The sequence below is a fragment of the Zootoca vivipara genome, chromosome 9 (assembly GCF_965207765.1).
Source record: "Zootoca vivipara chromosome 9, rZooViv2.hap1.1, whole genome shotgun sequence".
Taxonomy (NCBI): domain Eukaryota; kingdom Metazoa; phylum Chordata; class Lepidosauria; order Squamata; family Lacertidae; genus Zootoca; species Zootoca vivipara.
Genome location: NC_142592.1, coordinates 67,873,311 through 67,892,316, shown reverse-complemented (window position 1 = coordinate 67,892,316; position 19,006 = coordinate 67,873,311). Strand labels below are relative to the sequence as shown.

General features: G+C 47.3%; 3 protein-coding genes and 1 long non-coding RNA gene across 19 annotated transcripts in view; 3 read left to right on the top strand and 1 right to left on the bottom strand.

The window, feature by feature from the left end:
- STRIP2 (striatin interacting protein 2) overlaps positions 1 to 2,548 on the top strand; it is a 53,258-nt gene extending 50,710 nt beyond the window's left edge. For both annotated transcript variants that reach the window (XM_088676493.1, XM_060279253.2), the window contains exon 21: positions 863 to 2,548. In XM_088676493.1, coding sequence (XP_088532619.1) covers positions 863 to 1,113 — 251 coding nt within the window. In that variant the 3' untranslated portion in view covers positions 1,114 to 2,548. The remainder of the gene's footprint in view (positions 1 to 862) is intronic.
- Positions 2,549 to 4,187: 1,639 nt separating this feature from the next.
- Positions 4,188 to 7,204, top strand: SMKR1 (small lysine rich protein 1). The gene is made up of 3 exons (XM_035128501.3): positions 4,188 to 4,314; positions 4,920 to 5,014; positions 6,779 to 7,204. The coding sequence occupies exons 2-3, from the start codon at positions 5,012 to 5,014 to the stop codon at positions 6,989 to 6,991; spliced, it is 216 nt and encodes a 71-aa protein (XP_034984392.1). The 5' UTR covers positions 4,188 to 4,314; positions 4,920 to 5,011; the 3' UTR covers positions 6,992 to 7,204.
- A 6,153-nt stretch (positions 7,205 to 13,357) lies between these two features.
- LOC148684681 (uncharacterized) lies at positions 13,358 to 16,242 on the bottom strand. The gene is made up of 2 exons (XR_015951709.1): positions 16,059 to 16,242; positions 13,358 to 14,106 (listed from the first exon to the last, which is right to left on the bottom strand). It is a non-coding gene; the product is annotated as an uncharacterized LOC148684681 (long non-coding RNA).
- NRF1 (nuclear respiratory factor 1) overlaps positions 15,596 to 19,006 on the top strand; it is a 73,233-nt gene continuing 69,822 nt past the window's right edge. For 8 of the 15 annotated variants that reach the window (XM_060279251.2, XM_060279250.2, XM_088676481.1 and 5 more), the window contains exon 1: positions 15,596 to 16,045. The gene's annotated coding sequence lies outside the window, so the exon portion shown is untranslated. The remainder of the gene's footprint in view (positions 16,046 to 19,006) is intronic. The other 7 variants (XM_088676484.1, XM_060279247.2, XM_088676491.1 and 4 more) reach the window with 3 other exon arrangements.

Here is a 19,006-nt window from a genome sequence, read left to right as displayed (position 1 = left end):
TGTTCTGTATTACCAGAAAGGGTTTTCTTACTGGTTTCCCCGATTAAAAGCAGTCAAGGTCTGTGCCAACTACTTGGCGGACTTCACTGATCCCACTCTTTGGAGAGCTTTTACTATGGCTCAGTTCCAAACAATACCTACTGCATACTTGGCTGGCAGATTTGCCAGAATTCCAGTAGAGCACCGCCTGTGCCCTTGCCCCATGGGAACTAAAGAGGACCGTATACATTGCCTTCTTTACTGCCCTCTTTATTCGAGCTTTAGAGGTGGGAATCTGCAACTCATACCCGACTCGATAAATAACCCCGAAGGTCGCGTAAAATTTTTATTAGTTGATGCCAATCCACAGATTTCCCACGTGGTAGCGGTCTATGTGATGAAGGCCATGAAAGCTAGGGAAAGATTCTTGGCTGACAAGGAAAAGACCCCTCTATCGTCTCCATAATCCGTTCTTATTTGACCAGAGGTCAAAGAGAACAACAATTACCAGACCTTTAGAAGGCATCTTAAGGCAGCCCTGTTTAGGAAAGCTTTTAATGTTTGATGGATTTCTGTATTTTAATGTTTTGTTGGAAGCTGCCCAGAGTGGCTGGGGGAACCCGGCCAGATGGGCGGGGTATAAATAATATATTATTATTATTATTATTATTATTATTATTATTATTATTATTATTTTCTTTTATGGAATGAATTCATTACTAAGGTTATATGCAATGAATTTTAACATTATAATTAGATATTTGTGTAAGGGCTTAGTCCTCACAATAAACTTTATGATATTGATTGACTGATTGATTGGTATTACCAGAAAGAGCACATTCCACTTTTCAACTTGGCTCCCTCTTGTCTTGTTGGCACGTAGATATCGATGCTCGGCCCTGGGACTTCCAAGCTGAAGAATGCACTTTACGAGCCAATATTGAATCCTTTAATAGTCGGAGGTATGATAAATCCCAGGACTCTGAATTTGCTCCAGTAGACAACTGCTTGCAGAGTGTGTTGGGGCAACACCTGGACCTTCCTGAAGATTTCCATTACTCTTACGAACTATGGCTGGAGAGAGAAGTGTTCTCACAACCCATCTGCTGGGAAGAACTATTACGCTACCCGTGATGGCCCTGGGAAGCTTAGCCTGAACCAAATGCCATCTTGGTCTCTCCAGATAACAGGTGCTGTGTCCTGGGGGAAAGGGCTGATCCTTCCGTGTTTGGGGGTACTTATGTCTGGCAGGAAACTTTTTAGGGTGAGTTGAAATGTTAAACACCTTTAAAATGCCCTCGACTTTGCAAGAATCTTCCCTTTTCTCCCTGACTGCTTCAATCTACTTGCTGTACATGGGCCTACAGGTAGCAACAGAAGTCCTGGTTCTGATCCATTTACACTGATCTATCTTGAATATTATATATTTAAATATCTGGCATTGATGAGCTGATGGTTGTTGTGTGTGCCAAGTTGTCCAAGACTTGAGTCACTACCACGCACAATTCACGTTTCTAAATATCTCAGCAAATGTGTACCTTTTAAAAAAACTTGCAAAACTCCATGTAGTTTGCTTCCCTAGAAACTGCAAACTCCACGGTTCATAAAAAGCAAGCTGTAAGTGTCAGAATGGCACCTAGCTGTATTCCAAAGAGCATCCAGACATGAAAACTACGAATGGGAGCGGTTCTTTTAATAGAAAACAGTGCATACAGAAGCAGGTTTTTTTTGGGGGGGGGATCCAATTGCAAATTAAGCAAGTTTCTCCATCCACGTCTAGAATGAAAAATTATTTGTGCAATTTTCCTTATGTTGCTTCCATGAGCTCTACTTATTCACATTGTGAGAAATGTTCTGCTTGTTCACGTTTTAAGGATGTCTTTGTACGTCACTAAACCTGCCCCCCAAGTGGACCTTCTGTGGGTGTGAGAGATTGGAGAGATTGTTGTGCCAGAAATGAGGCCAAAATCAAACCCTAGACCCAGTCTGGAAACATTGAGGTTTACTGTAAAGCTCTGTGTACTTTGTGTGTGCAAAAAGACATTTCAACAGGTATAATGCACAACACAGCAAAGCCTCCTTCTCTGTAAAATGCAAGTTAGAGGATTTTTGTTCCTTCTTATTCTCTGTATTCCTATATGCATTGGCCAATGTCCTTCCATGCTACCTCTTAAAGTCACAAAAGGACACCCACAAATTAAGCTACTCCAATCAATGTCTGCAGAAACATGCAAACATATTAAATAAAGAGGTGGCGCATATATTTCGTTCCCTGCTAGATGTTTGAATGCCAGAGATTGTTCCATAGTTCATTGGTATGAGTGGGAGCCAGATCCTGGTAAAGCACCTGCACTCCTTAAATCCCCTTGCAACTTTAAGCTTCCTATTTCATGTGAGAAAACTATAAACACGAGTTCCCAGAATACATGTATTCTCTCTGTTGCTGTGGAGTGAGAACCTTTGTTTCCTTGTGTGCGTCGAGACAAAGCATTTTTCAAGGAAATGGCCATATGAAGTCAGTCCAGTTTTTAAGCACAAGTTGTAACCAAGAATAAAAGCTACTCTTCAAGGATGTGTGTGTGTGTGTGTATTCTTTCACGTTGTTCATTTTAATGATTTGCAAAAAGATCACCACAGATGCATTCACGTGAACTCAGGAGGGAAGTTTTAAGCTACTGTATAATTTCCAATACGAGTTTTAAATGCTCCAGGGACTAACGTGGTATTAGACATGCACAGTTAGTTCCAGCAGCAAGTCCAACAATAAATGCTAGTATGAATGTGCCATTATTATTTATATTTTATAATTTTTCACCCCACACCTTCCTCTCAAAGGAGCACAGATAATGAATTTACAGTGCAATCCTACCCTTTTCCCCTCCTCAGAAGTAAAGCATATTGAATTCAGTAAAGCTTAATCTCAGGTAAATTAAGACGGGGATTCCAGCCTTAGGCTGGCACCATCTCTGATTGCATTTTGGGGCTTCCTTAAAACATACAGCTCAAAGTCGGCCTTTTCAGAAAATATAATTTCAGTTACATTCCTGGTCATGCCGGGCTGGTGCGGCTGCATTGTGTGTATATTGCCGTATTCCACCCCCCGTACTTTTTGTTGTTGAGAAAAGCAAGATTTGTAACACCCACACCCACACAAAGAAACAGTCAGCCCTGTACAATTGAAAACATTCTTAAAACTTTAGAAAAACTGATAATTTAATTGTTTTATTCTTTCTGCAAACTGTTTTGAGGGTTTGGGTTGGTTTTTTGTTTGTTTGTTTTTACAGTCAAGCGGTATATACAGTTTATGAAATTGATATTAATATAAGCAGACCAGATTGGTATCCTAATGAGATTGAATATTATAAGCTGTATGTTCAAGATCCCAGCTGTGGGATCTTAAGACCACCAAGTAGTACCGGCAGTAGATGGTGCATGTTTTCTCTCCCATCCTTGCCACCATAACTGTTTGCAGGAACACAATTTTAACTGTGTGCCAATATCCGCAAATGCCAAGGATTCCTCCAAGTGAATAGGAACAAGTAATTTCTGAGGGGAGAAAAGGTGACGCAAGGCAGGCAGGCCCTCAACATACGCCTAGAGGCGCGATTACATTGCCATATATTGTTATATCTTAATCTTAATCAGTGAGACTTGGGTGAGAGGTGGTGTAGAAATGTTTTGAGCAAAAAGGGAATGAATAAAAACTGTGGGTGCGTGAGCAGTTTGTGCATTTTATAGGCAGCTTTTGTACCGCTAAAAGCCAATGACAAGAAACTGAATATGTATGTTATACAATATATATATAATCACATAATCTAATCTATCTATCTATCTATCTATCTAATCTATCTATCTATCTATCTATCTATCTATCTATCTATCTATCTATCTATCTATCTATCTATCTATCTATCTATCTATCTATCTATCTAATACTATATTTATTTAAGAGAGAATGGGGGAGATTTTCCCGCCCTTTTCCCTCACAGACGCCTGTTGGAGGCAAAGTGCTTGTTCGAACAGAAGGGGGAGGGGCGCGCGGCCGCCTCTTTTCCCCGCCTTTTCTCCTCCCTTCTCACAACGGCGAAGGCGCAAGGCCCTGTACGTAATACGTCCCAAAACTGCCACCGGAGCGCGCACGCTAGGTTACGAACCATAGCAACAAACCGAACTTAACGGGGAGGTAAACAGAAGGCGGCAAGCCCCGCCCCCGAACTGCGAAGCTCCGCCCGGCAAACTGGCAGCGGGAGGCGGCGGCGGCGGCTCCGTCTGGTCTCGCGCGCACGGGCGCGCGAGCTCCGCTTTGGACGGGTCGAGGAGGAGGCGGGTTGGCTGGTGAGTCCGCGCGGGGCTCTGGGACGCGTGTAGCCCGGGCAGCACGTGGGAATGCGGACTTGCGTGTTAATGATGAGGACGTGTGTTGGCTAGGGAAATGCGTTGCCTGTTGGTGAAGGAAGCGGGTGGAGTAGGAGAGAAGAGAAGTGCCCCAACCTTTTAACAGCAGCTGGAGCTAATAAAAATAAATTCATATACAGTACCACCCTATACCTGCCCTATACCCAGAGAGGGTACTATTTACATATTGAATAAAGGGAAACTGGTCAATAAAGAAATTATCCTTGTCTGACCTTCCTTGAGCCTCTTTAACTACACTGGCTAATTTTTTCAAAAAATGAAACCATACTCTGTTGTACCAAGAATTCAGTGAGATACTTCCTGCTTCCTCCATCTACGTATGAGCTTCTCCTCAATGGATTTGTCTAATCCCCTTTAAAAAGCCACCCAATTGGTGGTCAGGTAATCAGGCCTTTCTTTATACAATACTGTATGCCCTGATTCTCATCCTCAAAAATGTTCAGTAAAGCCAGATATTGTGTCATCACAACAGTGTTATCTTATAACATTACTTTACTGTACTTTCTTTTCTTTTTATATTGTAGGCATTACCTCTGGAAGTATTAAAAAAATTAATTGCCTTGCATTGGGACTAGACACAATGGCCACTAGCTCAGTCCAGTGAAAGGACATCACTATGGTAATGTATAGTTTCACAGATCCCCCAGTGCTAATGAGGGACCATTAGTTGCCTCTGGGGCAGCAGGAAAAGCTGTTTCGTTTCCAGACCCCTTTGGCTTTCTCTTTATTCATTCTGGGTGGTGCTTCATTATTCTCCCACCCCGACAGTAGCCTGCATCCAATTGTTCTATATTTCATTAAAATAATGTATATAACACCAGTGCTTTTTTTCTTTAAAAAATGTTTAGGGGTACTCTCATTTTGACTCAAGAAAAATCACCATTTTATAGTTCAAATCGGGGGGAAATAAATACAGTAAATGGAAAATGTACAAAGATTCACAAAATGTTTAGGAGTATGCGTACTCCCCCCCCCCGCACTTTACTGTACATTTTGCAAAGAAAGAAAGAACCGTTTTGGCTGCATTCTAGCCCACAGTTCTCAGGCTGGACTTTTTGTTTCCCAGGGATCCATCAATAGATTCAGTGGGGGATTTATGGTCCTCCAGATGTTATGGGACTCCCAGCTCCCATGAGCCCCAGCTCATGATGGGAGCCAGAGTCCAGCAACCCCTGAAGGACCACAGGCTCCTCAGCCCAGCCTTACTTGATGCAAAGGGCTGCTGTTCCCCTTCCATCCCTTTCCCCTGTGGGGCTGCCTTTGAAGACTTGCTTCCTTCAGCAGCTTCCGTAGAGTAGAGCAACAGGTTCCTGGCCACTGCTGTAGAACCATAAATAACTTTGGATCTGAGTTTCCTAAAGCAGTGTTTCCCAACCTTGTGCCTCCAGATATTTTGGGACTACAACTCCCATCATCCCTAGCTAGCAAGACCAGTGGTCAGGAATGATGGGAATTGTAGTCCGAAAACAGCTGGAGGCACAAGGTTGGGAAACACTGTCCTAAAGGGCTGTCACTTCCCACCTGAACTTGTCCAAATATTGAGGCTGCCCTCCAAACTGCTCCCAGCCCCTGCAACCAGAGGTAAGTCTGATGGGGCACTGAAGATGGGGACTTTCAGTCTTTGAAATTCCCTCAATGGGGGAGTCATTTTGTGTTTTTTTCATTTGTTTGGTTTCAGGTAGAGATCACGCCCCCAGCTTTAACACCCAAATTTATCCAGCCTGTTGCTTTAATGTTTGGAATTGTCCTTTGATTTTATGGTTTGTTTGTTTAACTTACAAAAGCTATTGTTGAAGCCTCATTGCCCCAAACAGCAGGTGAACAAGTTTTGGCAGAGCATGAGACTCTTGATCTCAGGGTCGAAGATTCCTGCATTGCGGGGGGTTGAACTAGAAGACTCTCACGATCCCTTCCAACTCAATGATTCTATGTTTTAAATCAATAGTCATTACCTTTTATGGTGGATGTGAGGCTTCTGAGTTGCAGTGTAGGAGATAGCAGGCAGCTTAGTTTCTGGAGCCCAACAGAAGCCCAGTATGATTTTGTGGACGTAGTCCAGAAAGACTCATTGCTACCTTCAGCTGGTTCCTCCCACATGCAGACTCATCCTGCACACACACACACAACCCATTGTAAGAAGAGGCATTTGTCTCATTCCACCTATATTAATGATGTGGATAAAGGCCATTGCAGAAGGCTGCAGGTTCCTGTTGCAAGAAATATTAAGAGGCTTATTTCCCCTTGTTCTGAATGCACAATTTATTATGTCTTTTGCTGGCTTTAATGATCTAATTCTAGAATTTAAAGGCTTCAGTTTGAGATCAGAATTAAGGTGCGTGTTTTCAAGCTTCCCACTGACTCCCTTCTCCGCTTTTCCTGGCAGGGTGGTGGAGGCAAAGGCAAAGGGAAGGGGAAAGGGAAAGGGAAGAAAGGAAAAGGGAAGAAAGGAAAGAAGGGCCCCGTCGAGGTGGACATCATGAGCCCGGCGGCCATGCTGAACCTCTACTACATCGCCCACAATGCTGCTGCCTGCTTGGAGTTCCGCGGCTTCCCGTGGCCAGGCTCTCCGAAAAAGAAAGGAAAGAAGCGGAAATAGGGAAGAAACAGTGGGAAAAGGCAGCCCCAGTGTTCGCGGTGAGACCCGGAGCCCCTTCACAGGGGAAGGAGACTTTTGCGGGGACCACACGAACCCAAGCAGAATTCACTCAGGTTTCTTTCTTTGCCATAGTCACTGTTGCAGGTGGACTGAAGCAGCTCTCATTTCCAACGGCGAGAATGAAGTAAACGCTGCTTTGAGATGCCTACTGCAGCACCGCAGTCTGTTCTTCATTCTTGCAGGAAGTAACTCGCAGAACCTTCCGTGGCCCCTCCTGGTCATGTCTGATGGGGGGTGGGCTTTGCGCTAGGGACCGCCACCATTTCCAGGACCTCTGCAGCGCAAGCGTGAAATTTGGTTGCTCAAAGCAACTGCAGCTGCGATGCAAGGATCTTTCAGAACGTTTCAGGCTCAATACTCCACACACTAGTCAAGGCTGGCCTAAGCATAAAGGCAGGCTAAGCATTTGCCTGGGGATGCACAGTTCGGGCTGGGTGTGTGGGGGGGACCATCCTGTAAGCAGTGCAGAAGTCCAGCCTCTCTGCGTTGAGCATGGCCAACTTCCAGAATGTGCCCCATAATCCTCTTGTGACAGCCCAGGGGATTCTGGGGCAGGGTGTCATTTCCACGCAGGATCCCGGTTAGCTGCAAGGGTATAGATCTAGCATCTTTTATGACTCTAAGAATCCCAGACTTAGGTGCTGCACCAGATAGTGCGACATTCTGTGTGCTTTGCTTGGTGAAGGGAAGTTGTTAAGACACCCGGGAACTGTGTGACGGAGTAGTCGAGGATTAGATCTGTCGGAAAGCAAATTTACACATAGGAGCAGGAAGAAACGGGCAATGATTTCTGTAGGGAGGGCTGTGAAGTAGAATGTGCGCTGGCTCAGGTGGCATCCTGACAGGCTCAGGTGCAGTTTGCTCAGGTGCAACCCATATATATATATGGGTTGGTATTGCTGCCTAAACAGGTCCAGATCTGAAAGCTCATCCGCAGCAAAGAAGGATCTGCCACCTGCCTGAGCGTCGGGGTGCTGGTGGAAATGTGCCATGTAGGCAGACGAGGTGAGGGGGAAGGAACAGTGCTAATCTGGAAATGTAACGATGCTGGCAGGCATGTCCAAGTACTTCCAGAGCAGTGGCGTAGCGTGGGTTGTCAGCACCCGGGGCAAGGCAAGAAATTTGCACCCCCTGCCCTCCTTGGCTATAGCCCATGGGGCCATTGAAGTAGCTTTTATTAATTGCCCATTTTTTTGGGGGGGCTGGCTATTAATGAGCCTGTCAGATCAAAAGAAAATGGGGTCCTCCAGAAGCCTGGGTGGGAGTGGATCATTTCACGTGCTGGGCACAGCTTTCCTCCCCTATCCTGCTCCAGTCCTCCCTCGGCGCCCCTCACCCGCCTGTGTTTGCCAACGGCAGCCCCCGGGATGGCGTCCCGCGAGTGGGAAAGGCACGCGCCTCGCCTTCCGGCGGACCCCAGCAGCTCTTGGCCAAGTCCCAGGAGAAGCGCCCTGAGGGAGAGCCGGCTGTTCGGCTGAGGGCAGCTCCCCCTGAGAGTCCTGCGCTTGGGGCGGACTTGCCAGGGTCGAAGAAGGCGCCTGTTTCCCTGCCGCTGCCTCCTTCGCTCTTGGTCCTCGCAGCCTCAGACCGCGCTCTCGCGCTCGCTTCGTCGGGTGCGCTCCTGTGTGCAGCGACGACGGCGCTGCCGCTGCTGGGCGCAGCACAGCTGAATTGGCTCCTCAGCCCAGCCCTGCCCTGCCCTCGGCTCAGGCGGCGACAGGATACGCGGGCCGGCAAGGGAGAGATGGGCGAGGGAGCGGGGCAGGCCTCCGAGGGCGGACGGTGCCAGAGAGGGCGAGGACGAGAGAGCTGTGAGTGCGAGCACGCCCCCCGCCAGATGTTGCGCCCGGTGCAGCTGGCCCCCCATGCACCCCCCACGCTACACCACTGTTCCAGAGGCTCACACAGGCCCGCCAAAGCAGAGGCGTTGCCTTCCCTTACACTAGTATGGCTTTGTAGACCTGGCTGATGGGGCCCCAGGGCAACAGCTATCCTTACAGCTGTGCTGTACTGATAAAACTTGGCTCAAGACAAGACAAGGAAGCTGGGGGTTGATAGAGAGGCAAGGCGTGGGCTAGCCTTCTATCTTCCTCCCTTTCTGCAAGGATGTACACTGTTGGTTTGGAAGTGGGGTGGCTTACAGTGGACATTAAGCAGGTGTGTATTCACCATTTTATCCACTCTTTCAACCACTCCTTACTCCATAGTGGCTGTGCTGTGTAGCTTCCGGGAAGTTCAGGTTGCCTGCTGATGCTGGTCAGCTAGTCTTGAACTAACGTACTGCGGACAGCTAAATATGTGTGTGGGTGTGCACATTCAAATGGTGCTATTTGATACTCCAGTCCAAAATGTTTCCTTTGTGAAGGAGACATACTGTTTAAAGCTGTCCAGCCAGAAACTTACAGACGAACCAATTTCTTTTTTCCCATTATTCTTTTGTTAAATTGTTACCAAGGAATAAGCAAAATATAACTTACAAATGTTTTCCAGTCCAGGCACAGATGCGACTTCCTTGTGAGCACACACAGGCTGGGCTTCCCACAATCCATTGTGCAATTACATGCCCATATCCCATTAAACTCTGGAGTCTGTGCTGGCTTGTGGCCATTGTGTTTCACCTTCTTCCCTTTAACATCCCAGCTCCGTCCCATGTTTACATGTAAAGACACCGCCCATATAGTTAAGCGTCTCCAGGTTTGTATCATCTTTTCCTAGTGTACTTTGAATTCCTCCACAATAAGTTCAGAATTTTTTTTTTAATGTCTCATTTTTGTTTGTGATTCAGGATTACGCAGCAAGTTTTTAGTCTTTTACACTTTTAGTCTTTTTAGCATGTTTACTGCTACCCTCCATTTTCTGCTGCATATCCCAGGTTGCTACTTATACGTCATCAGCTTGAACGAGGAAAGAGGAAATACCTGGAAATGCAAAGTTCTGATAGGAAAATGAGAAAATGCCTGGGTTTTGTTTTTGCTGTTTCTCAAAAGAAACATGGGCAAGCAAAAGGAAGGTTAACAAAAGCAACTGCTGTCCCAAGACACTTGATGAGTTGAGAAGATGGGGAGAGCCATTGGATCAGGACCAAAGAGAAACTGATTCTGGAAGGTCAAGCACAGGTCTGGAGGGGAATGTCTTCCACTGTCAATTATATGACAGATTCATGGAAGCGGTCACTGGCTTGTCAGACCAACAGCTACTTTAAATGTGTCAGGCATGCCTAAAGTTCTTTCCTTTTTTCCATAGATTTCGACTTCAGAAGTGTTAGGTTGTGGGCACACCGTACATTTAAAGAGCATGGCTTCCTCCATACAAGCCTGGGAACTGCAGTTTAGCCTTCACAAAACTGTAATTCCCAACCCCCTTGACGAACTACATTTCCCAGGATTCTTTGGCAGGTGTGTGTGTGTCACGTGCTTCAAATGTGTGATGTGTACACAGCCTGAGGCTAAGTGCTTCCTATCACTGTGCTCAGCTCTGGCTCCTGTTTCCCTCCATCCAGTGCAGGCTGCCTTCTCAGGTCACCCATTCAAAGCTGAAAGTGAGGCAGGATCTGGTTAAAGAGCTGCTTGGCCTTCCCATTCCATCAAAGTATCAGCCCTTGTCCACAACTAATTCCCCTGCTGCGGGGAATTAGCCTGTTTGAGTTTGGGATTAAGGGAAAGCAGGTGGCTCTGGTGCCAATAAATTTGTTTACTTTCCTTTTGTTTATAGGCTTCCTCCACCTGACTGCTCCTCCAAATCCTATAAGGATTTCCCCCTAATGTCCTCCTGCTGTTTACATGGCTTTTTATAAAGCAGCAAAAAATAAAATAAAAATGGATCACATGGTCACGGGCTGCAATTTGCAAGCCATTTATTCTGGAGTTGTTGCAAAGCAGTGAGAGTGTTTTGGTTTGAGGTTCCTTCTGGAGTGTGCAGTGCAACTGTTCTCAACCACTTCAGAACTATGATCTTTTTTGCAAGGTGGTGGAGGTAAATACCCCAATAGCAAAGTTGATGGGATTGTTATTTGTTGTTAACTTGTTCAGTTTCCAAATCTAAGATACGATTCTTACTTGTGGGCCTATTTGAAGGCAATGAAACAACCCAAAGTGTCCCTTCTACCTTGACATTATTCTCCTGCTTTGTTCATCCAGTGGGACCACCCTCTTGATAGGTTTCCAAACAACCTGCCTGTTAGTTTTGAGCAACATTTCCCTTACGTTCCTGGCACTTTGCATATGGCGAAATTAGGCTTGCCGCCGCTTTTCTTGGCTCTGCTCTTGTGCCTTCAGCAGCACTGGCAAATTTAGCTAGTAGCGTGGCCAGGTCAGGAGCTTGCTTTGTGAGAAATGTTTCCCTGACTAAATCTCTGCCCATCATAGTGGCTGTTAAAAGATGTAGGAGCAGAGAGTTGGTGGGTATAATAGTTAGCAAACCTAATTGTTGCAAGCTTCCAGGGGTGTCAGTAAAAAAGCCATTTTGGTATATAAGCATTACATGCATAATAAAATAGCAAGGTAGCAACGTCATGGGAGTCTCTCCAACTTCCTGCTGGAAGCTAGCTTCTCAATTCCTGGTGATGTCAGTGTATCCTCTGAGGGAAACTTGTCCACTGAGTGTCTGCAAACCTGCATGAGGCTATCCAAATCCCTCTGCCTTGTATCTCCATGACCTTTAACGTTGCTGAAATCTATTGCACGATAGAAAGGATTAACCAGGATCCACTGGAATTATATTCCTACCAACACAACAGGCTGCCATCACCCTGCAAAACTACTGTTCCAGCATACCTGGTTTATTAAACAAACCTGCGTTAATGAGTCTCCCTGCACACGTGATGCTAGCAGAGGAAGGAATTTAATTTTAGAGGATTTAAAAATTCGGTACGAGCCCCGCACGAAATTAAATTCCTACAACTCGAGGGTTGCTACCTGCAACATCAGCAGAAACGGAATCTCATGTCTGAAGCAAGGGAGCACCATCTCCTGGGTCCGTTGCCAGCTTCTCCCCTGCCCTGCTGTATGGCGCATCTGAAGTCTTGCAATACCAGTGGAGCACTAATGGCACTGCTGAAGAAATACCAAGAAGAAATACTCCACTTTACCTGGATCCCTTTTCCCCCCCAAGGGCATATCTGAGCTAGCCCAATTTCAAAGGCTGGGAGTGCTGTTTTGGGACAAAAGGGATGGCATAAACGTAGCTTCCTACGTCCTTGTCTTTCCTGTGCTCCACCATCGTTGCCAAGGCACCACGAATAAAAGCACCAACTTGGGTGCACATGGAACCTGTTGACGATGCAGGCAGGGTACTGTAAACTGCCCTGTGGTCCACACCACACCAGCTCTAGTGCTTTGAAGAGCAGAGTGGGGGGTGAATCCTCCAAGAGGGAGCAAGCAGGCAGTGGCAAGAAGCTGAAGCCACAGTATTCTGTCTTGGCAAAAGGCTGGGAGTAGAGAGACCGTTTTCTTCAAGGGGAAACAGGAGCTGCTCCAGAATCCCCTTGATAAGCACTTCTGCTAAACGTTAAGCTCTCCTTTGTTCTGCTATCAGCTGTTCAGAAGGCAGGCCTCATACTGGTTTGCCCTAGGATTAGGATTTCTTATCAAGTGTATTTGTGTGTGCAGTGGGAGTGTAAAAATTCTGCTTGCTGTATAATCAGCATAGGGGAATTTGTTCAAAACAATCACCCACAAATAACACATGCAGACTAAGCCCTATCGAACCCAGTAAGAACCACTGCTGTAGAGATTGGATTTCCAAGTCCCCTTTCAGCCATGACCCCCACTGGGCGACTTTAGACCAATCACTGCCTCTCAGCCTGACCTACACCACAAGGTTGTTGTGAGGGTAATGGGGGGAGAACCATGAATTGAGCTCCATAGAGGAAAGGTAGCCTATGAATGTATTAAGTAGTGAGATAAATAAAAAATATGCCTAGGCATAATTCCCACCCGACTCAAGATATGTTGGGCAAGGCAAAGGCCCAGTCCGATAGGATGCAAGGGCCACTGGATGAGGTATCACTCTTCTAAGAAGGGAATGCATTGATGGAATGATTCCATGTATAAGCTAGACGTGATCAGGAAGAAACGCATCAGTGGTGGGATGTAGTGGTGGCACTAGAAGCAACCCTCTTCTGTTACACACATGTAACATGTATGCAACACACAGTCCATGCAGCAGTGCATTGTTGTGACCGACCAAACCTGGCATCAACTAACTTACCCACCCGGCAATACCACACACACAATCAGAATCTTTAGCATGGGCCAGACACTGCATTTTACTAAATATCTGCTTTAAGAAACTGCAGAAACCAAATTATTGATGCTTAATAAAGTCTGTTTAGAACCTGTGTTTTTATTAATGAATGAGGGAAATGTCCCCCCCCCCAAAAAAAGACTGGAACACTGGCATATTTCTATGTGCAAAACTGCCTCCAATGTGTTTTTCATACACACATCAACATATCACACACTAGGAAATGACACCTCTCTCTCTGCATGCACCCATTTCTGGAGGCAGCTCCAAACTATGCTCTCAAACATTTGGATTGTGTGACAGAGAACTCCCAAGCCCTTGCATTCTGTCAAAGGCATGGTCTGGTGGGTACCGTATTACAAGATAGCCTCCCTGCCTCCAGCATCCAAGTGGGAGGTTTTTTAGAACTCCTGCAAACAAAGATGTGCCAGCCTGTGAATGTTAACAGTCTTTACAGTTTAGCCTGGAGAAGAGAAGGTTAAGGGGTGATATGATAGCCATGTTCAAATATATTAAAGGATGCCATATAGAGGAGGGAGAAAGGTTGTTTTGTGCTGCTCCAAAGAAGCGGACACGGAGCAATGGATTCAAATTACAAGAATTAAGATTCCACTTAAACATTAGGAAGAACTTCCTGACAGTAAGAGCTGTTCGGCAGTGGAGTTTGCTACCAAGGAGTGGTGGAGTCTTCTCCTTTGGAGGTCTTTAAGCAGGGGCTTGACAGCCATCTGTTAGGAATGCTTTGATGGTGTTTCCTGCTTGGCAGGGGGTTGGACTGGATGGCCCTTGTGGTCTCTTCCAACTCTATGATTCTAGGATGACACAAAAAGCCACATGCACCTTTTAATGCAAGATTTATTTATTTATAAGCATTGATGAACCATTAAATATTTCAAAAATACCCTATAAGACCTGCAGCATAGTCAAACAGCTAGAGTGCCAGCCTAGGCCTGAGGACAGTCAAGTTTCAAATCCCACTCACTTGTCTATCCTACCTTGTAGGATTGTTAGAATGAAAGGAGTGAGGAAGCAGCAAGATCCATGTACGCCATCCTCAGTTCATTGCAGGAAAGGTGGGGTAAAAAAATGTGATCTAATATGAAAGTGACTTGCAGTCTCGTATTACCTGGAGCTGGCAACCATAAAGTTATGTACGTATTGATTTTCTGCTATCTTCAGCTGAAATAATTTTCTAATGCTGAAAATACATAGGGATGTTCCTATGCACTGAAAAGACTCAGTGACCCAATTTGCATAAAATGGCATGTGCTGCTTTATATAAATAGATGCAAATTCAGGTCTCCAAGCAAATTAAGGTGTATGCGTGTTCCACAGCGCTTTGCAGCACACCCTACAGTCCAGTATTATTATTATTAATATTATTATTAATTTATTCCAGTCTTGTTCCGTGGCAGGGAATCAAGGTGGCTTAAAGATAAAATAGATGAAAACATTGGGGGGGGCGCGGTTTGTCATTAAAAACAATGAAACATTAATAGAATTTAAACCACATATATATAATCTATTTAAAACATACATACAATTACAATAAAAACAGCACAGCACCACGCCTCTCATTTAAAGCAGTTGGCTGCCGAAAGCTGGCATTATATATTTATTTATACCGTACATAAAAATGTAAAAAATAAGTTGTAAAAGGACTGGAGGCACAGAGGCAAACTCCAGTAGACAAGTGAATTCGCTCTCCCATCCTCTTAACCACCCCCCACCTTATTAGCCATCTTTTGCCCAGTATTGCTTGAATTGTAGATTGTTAAGCCCTTCGGGGCAGAGGCCTGTATTTCTTCCCGACCCTGCTTTGCAAAGTCACGAGGGTGCTGCTTGAACTGGCCAGCGTTTGACGCCCCTGCCACTCCTTATCACTGGGCTCTTCCCCGCTCCCTTCCCTACCGCTAACCCCCTCCCCATTTCAAGGGGCGCCTCCTCCTCAACATGGCGACGGCCGTCCATTGCAGAAAGAACACCCGAAGACCTTCCCAACATGGCGAGCCTTCCCCGCCCTCCTCAATATGGCGCCGCCGCCTCTTACGAGCAGCTAGAGCCCTTCCCATCATGGCGGCCACACAGGCCGCTCAGATCGGGTACGCTTTTGCAATCCGACCTTCCCAAAATGGCGCCCGTTTGCCTTCTCCCACCCCCACCCCCCAACGGCGCGCCCCTTTCCAACCCACGCCGCCAGCTCTCCAGACCTACTAAAAGCCTCTCCCCGTCCTTCCTCGGTGCTTTCTCTATTGGGGTGGGGAGGATCAAAGAAAAAAACAAAACCAAAACCCTCACTGCCCTTCCCATCATGGCGGCGCGGCGGCTCCCCTCACGCCGTGCGTCCTCCCCTCCCCTCCCCCCTCCGGCCTGGTGCTGCTCCTGCCACCACCGCCCGACTCGAGTGCCGCCCGCCCGCCTGAGCTAGGCCCGTCCTGAGGCGCCCGCCTTCCCGGCTTTATTTTCCCCCTTGCTCCCGCCATCGCGGCGGCGGCGCCTCAGCCGTGAGGCGGTGAGGTCTCCTCTCTGCCTAGGCCGCGCCTGTTTCCCTCAGCCGAGGCGAGCCCGAGGAGGGGCGCGCGCCCGTTCCCCTCCCTCCCTCCCTCCCGCGTGTGCGGGTCTCCCGCGCCCAGTCGCAGCAGCCGCCGCCGCCGCCACATCCCGCCGCCCTCCTCCTCCTCCTCCTCCTGCCTGGGTGGCTTCTCCTTCTTCCTCCACGGCGCAGGCCCGCCGCAGCGCAGCCGCTCTGAGGTGAGTGTCCTACCGCGCAATCTCCCAGCAGCTCCTCACTCGCCTCGCGCCAGACCCGGCGCAGCCGCAGCAACGCGGGGGCCCCGCACCTCCTCGCCCTCCGCCTCCTCCTCCTCCTCCGAAGAAGGAGAAAGAAGGAGAAGCCGCCCCCGCCGACCGGCAGGCCCCGCCGCGCGCGCGCGCTCCGACCCGCCGCCCCCCCTCGCGAACACCCCCCCCGGGGGCCGCCCCCTCTGCCCCCGCGGGCCAAGGCCTGACTAGGCCCCGAGGAGCCTCCGAGGGGAGGGAGGGAGACTTAGGCCGGCCGTGAGGGGGGGGGAATCCCTTAAAAATTTCGGGGGGGCATTTTGACCCTCTTTTTGAGGGGGGGAGAGGAAGAAGAGACCCTAACGAGGGGGGGCTCTGTTGTTGTTTTTGTTGTTGTTATTATTAATTGCACTTATTTTATTTCCCGCCCTCCTGTCGCGGTAGGCCGCGACTCCTAGGAGTGGATTTGTACGGCTACTTTATATTCCCCTTTTCCCCCTTAATCGTTATTATCTTGGGGGCGCGGGAGGAAAAGGGACGCGCGCGCCTTTTTTGGGAAATCCCTCTCCTCACACAAACACAGGGCAGTGTCAAGATGGGGGTCTTCCCCTATTTTTCTTCAAACGATTCCCCACCCCCCGGCTTTCTTTCCAAATCCTCCTTGATTTTGGACGTGGAGATGAGGCGGCCTCCTGATGAAATTCAAAAGGATAATTCAAAGCAGCCAAGAACAGCCTCCCCCTACTGTCTCTTCCTCCCTTAAATAGGGACCCCCCTTCTTTTGTCCACCTCCCCATTTTGAGGAAGAGGGTGCATAAGGTAGTGGGTGGAAAGCAGTAACTTTGAAGAGTTTTTCTGCCCCCACCCCTTCTTCTTCTTTTCTTTATTGGAGGCCAGAGACTAAAAAAAAAAAAAGATTTTCTGTCTTCTTGCACAAAGAGGAATTTTAAAGTTGAAAGGTGGGGCAAACCTACCCTAAATAAATACATTTAATCTATTGATAAGAAGGGAGGCAGTCACCAGGTGTTTTTTGTGGGGGGGCATAGGACCCCAGCCTAATCTCTATTGTTGGGATTCCTAACAGAAGTGCAAACTTCTGTTTCAAGCTGATTCTCCCCCCCCCCCTTGATCCCCCAGTCATTGAGAAGGATGGGCCCTTGCATGCTCTGTAAGAGAAATAATGTGTACTACGGTATGTACACAACTGAGATTTTGACAATTGAACGGTGTATAAATTCTGTTAAATATATTTCTCCTGGGTTCTGGTTATATGCAGACTTGCATCTTTTTAATGTTTAAATGCACCCACCCCAATCCCTTTGGACAGTGTAGCAGGGGACCATAGTGCAGGTGCCTGGTCTATTCCCACAGTCTTTATCTGTCCCTCAGTGTGTGTGTGTGTGTGTGCACCGTTTACCCCTTGACTGGTTGGCATGGAAGGAGGAGTCCCTGTTTGCCTGAAGAAATGCAGGGTGCTCTGTCCAGGGTGAGGATCCTTGCAAGAGAGCCAGTCTGTATTCTTAGACAGGGAGGAGATGGATTCCTTAGACAGCTCTCGTTCCTGGAAATGGGTGGATTAAGGCTTGGAAGTCTTTGCAGCTCTGGTAGGGAATGCCAGGAAAGCTCATGGCTCATTGGCTGTGCTAAGGAAGCAGAGCCTGCTCTAGCGAAACTGTCATTGCTCAACTTGCTGCTGTAGCTTCCCCAAAAAGCAGGGTGGAGGAGGCAGAACTTGTGGCCCTCCAGTTGTTGGACTACAACTCCTATCATCCCTGACCTATTGACCATGCTGGCTGGGAGTTGGAGGGCCAAAATCTAGAGGGACACAGCTTCCCCATCTCTACCAGTGAGGGCCAAGATTGTTGCCCAGTTCCCTTCCATATTAGGACCCAGGCACTGGAGGAAAAGGCAGATCTCTCACTGGTTCTTTCAATATGTCCAGGGACCAGCACAGCCTTAAGCACCCTGCAGTTCAGGATCTGGATCACAGCGTTGGAGATGCCTTTAGTTTGTGCATTTAGTGTCTTGCAAGTGCCTTTCAAAAAGGAGTGCTCCATTCCTATCCTAGACTTCTTTCTTTCTTTCTTTCTTTCTTTCTTTCTTTCTTTCTTTCTTTCTTTCTTTCTTTCTTTCTTTCTTTCTTTCTTTCTTGTTCTTTCCAAATTCAGTGACTTTTAGGGAGATGTTTGATGTGTGGAGGGGCTGTTGGGTTTTTACCTCCACGTTAGCTATGTCTCAGAAGCAGGTGATGTATGAAGAGGTAGAACAGGGGTGGCCAACTTCCAAGAGACTGCAATCTACTCACAGAGTTAAAGACTGGCGGTGAAGTTGCTGAGCTTTTTTTAGGGAGGAGGAAAGCCCCGTTTTTGGGGGGGGGTGCAGGGCAAAAGTTTTGAGCTTTTTTCTAGGAGAACCAAACTTGTTGAGTTTCTTTGGGGAGAGCCAGTGATCTACCACTGATGTTCAGTGATCTACTTGGATGTGCCTGGGGTAGAAATTTTGTCTACCAACCCCCTTCCGAAACTGTGTCTGGAGGAATGAGCCAAGTCTCAAAGTTGCTGTAGGAGAGGAGCCGCTTGTCAGGGGAAGTTGCAGACTGCCTATCCTTTGCATATCAATAGAAACTGGGTGTGGTGGAGTTCCTTTTATCTAATGCGGGCTAGGCTTTGAACTGTGCAGAGCTGCAAGGGCACTGGAGAAGAGAGGGGGGGGATGGCTTCTTCCCCAGACCTATGGTTATGTGGGAGTGGTTTGAATAGAACTTAGTGCATTTAACACAACTTGGGTAAGAAGTGTACGGCGGAAGCTGTAGTGCAATTTGTTTGAAAGTTAACCTCTGTGTACCAATTTTTCTGGTGTTGTCCTGGAGGTCAGAGACTTGTGCAGATATGTACAGGACTTCTGTTTCAGTGTATCTGAAGAAGTGTGCATGCA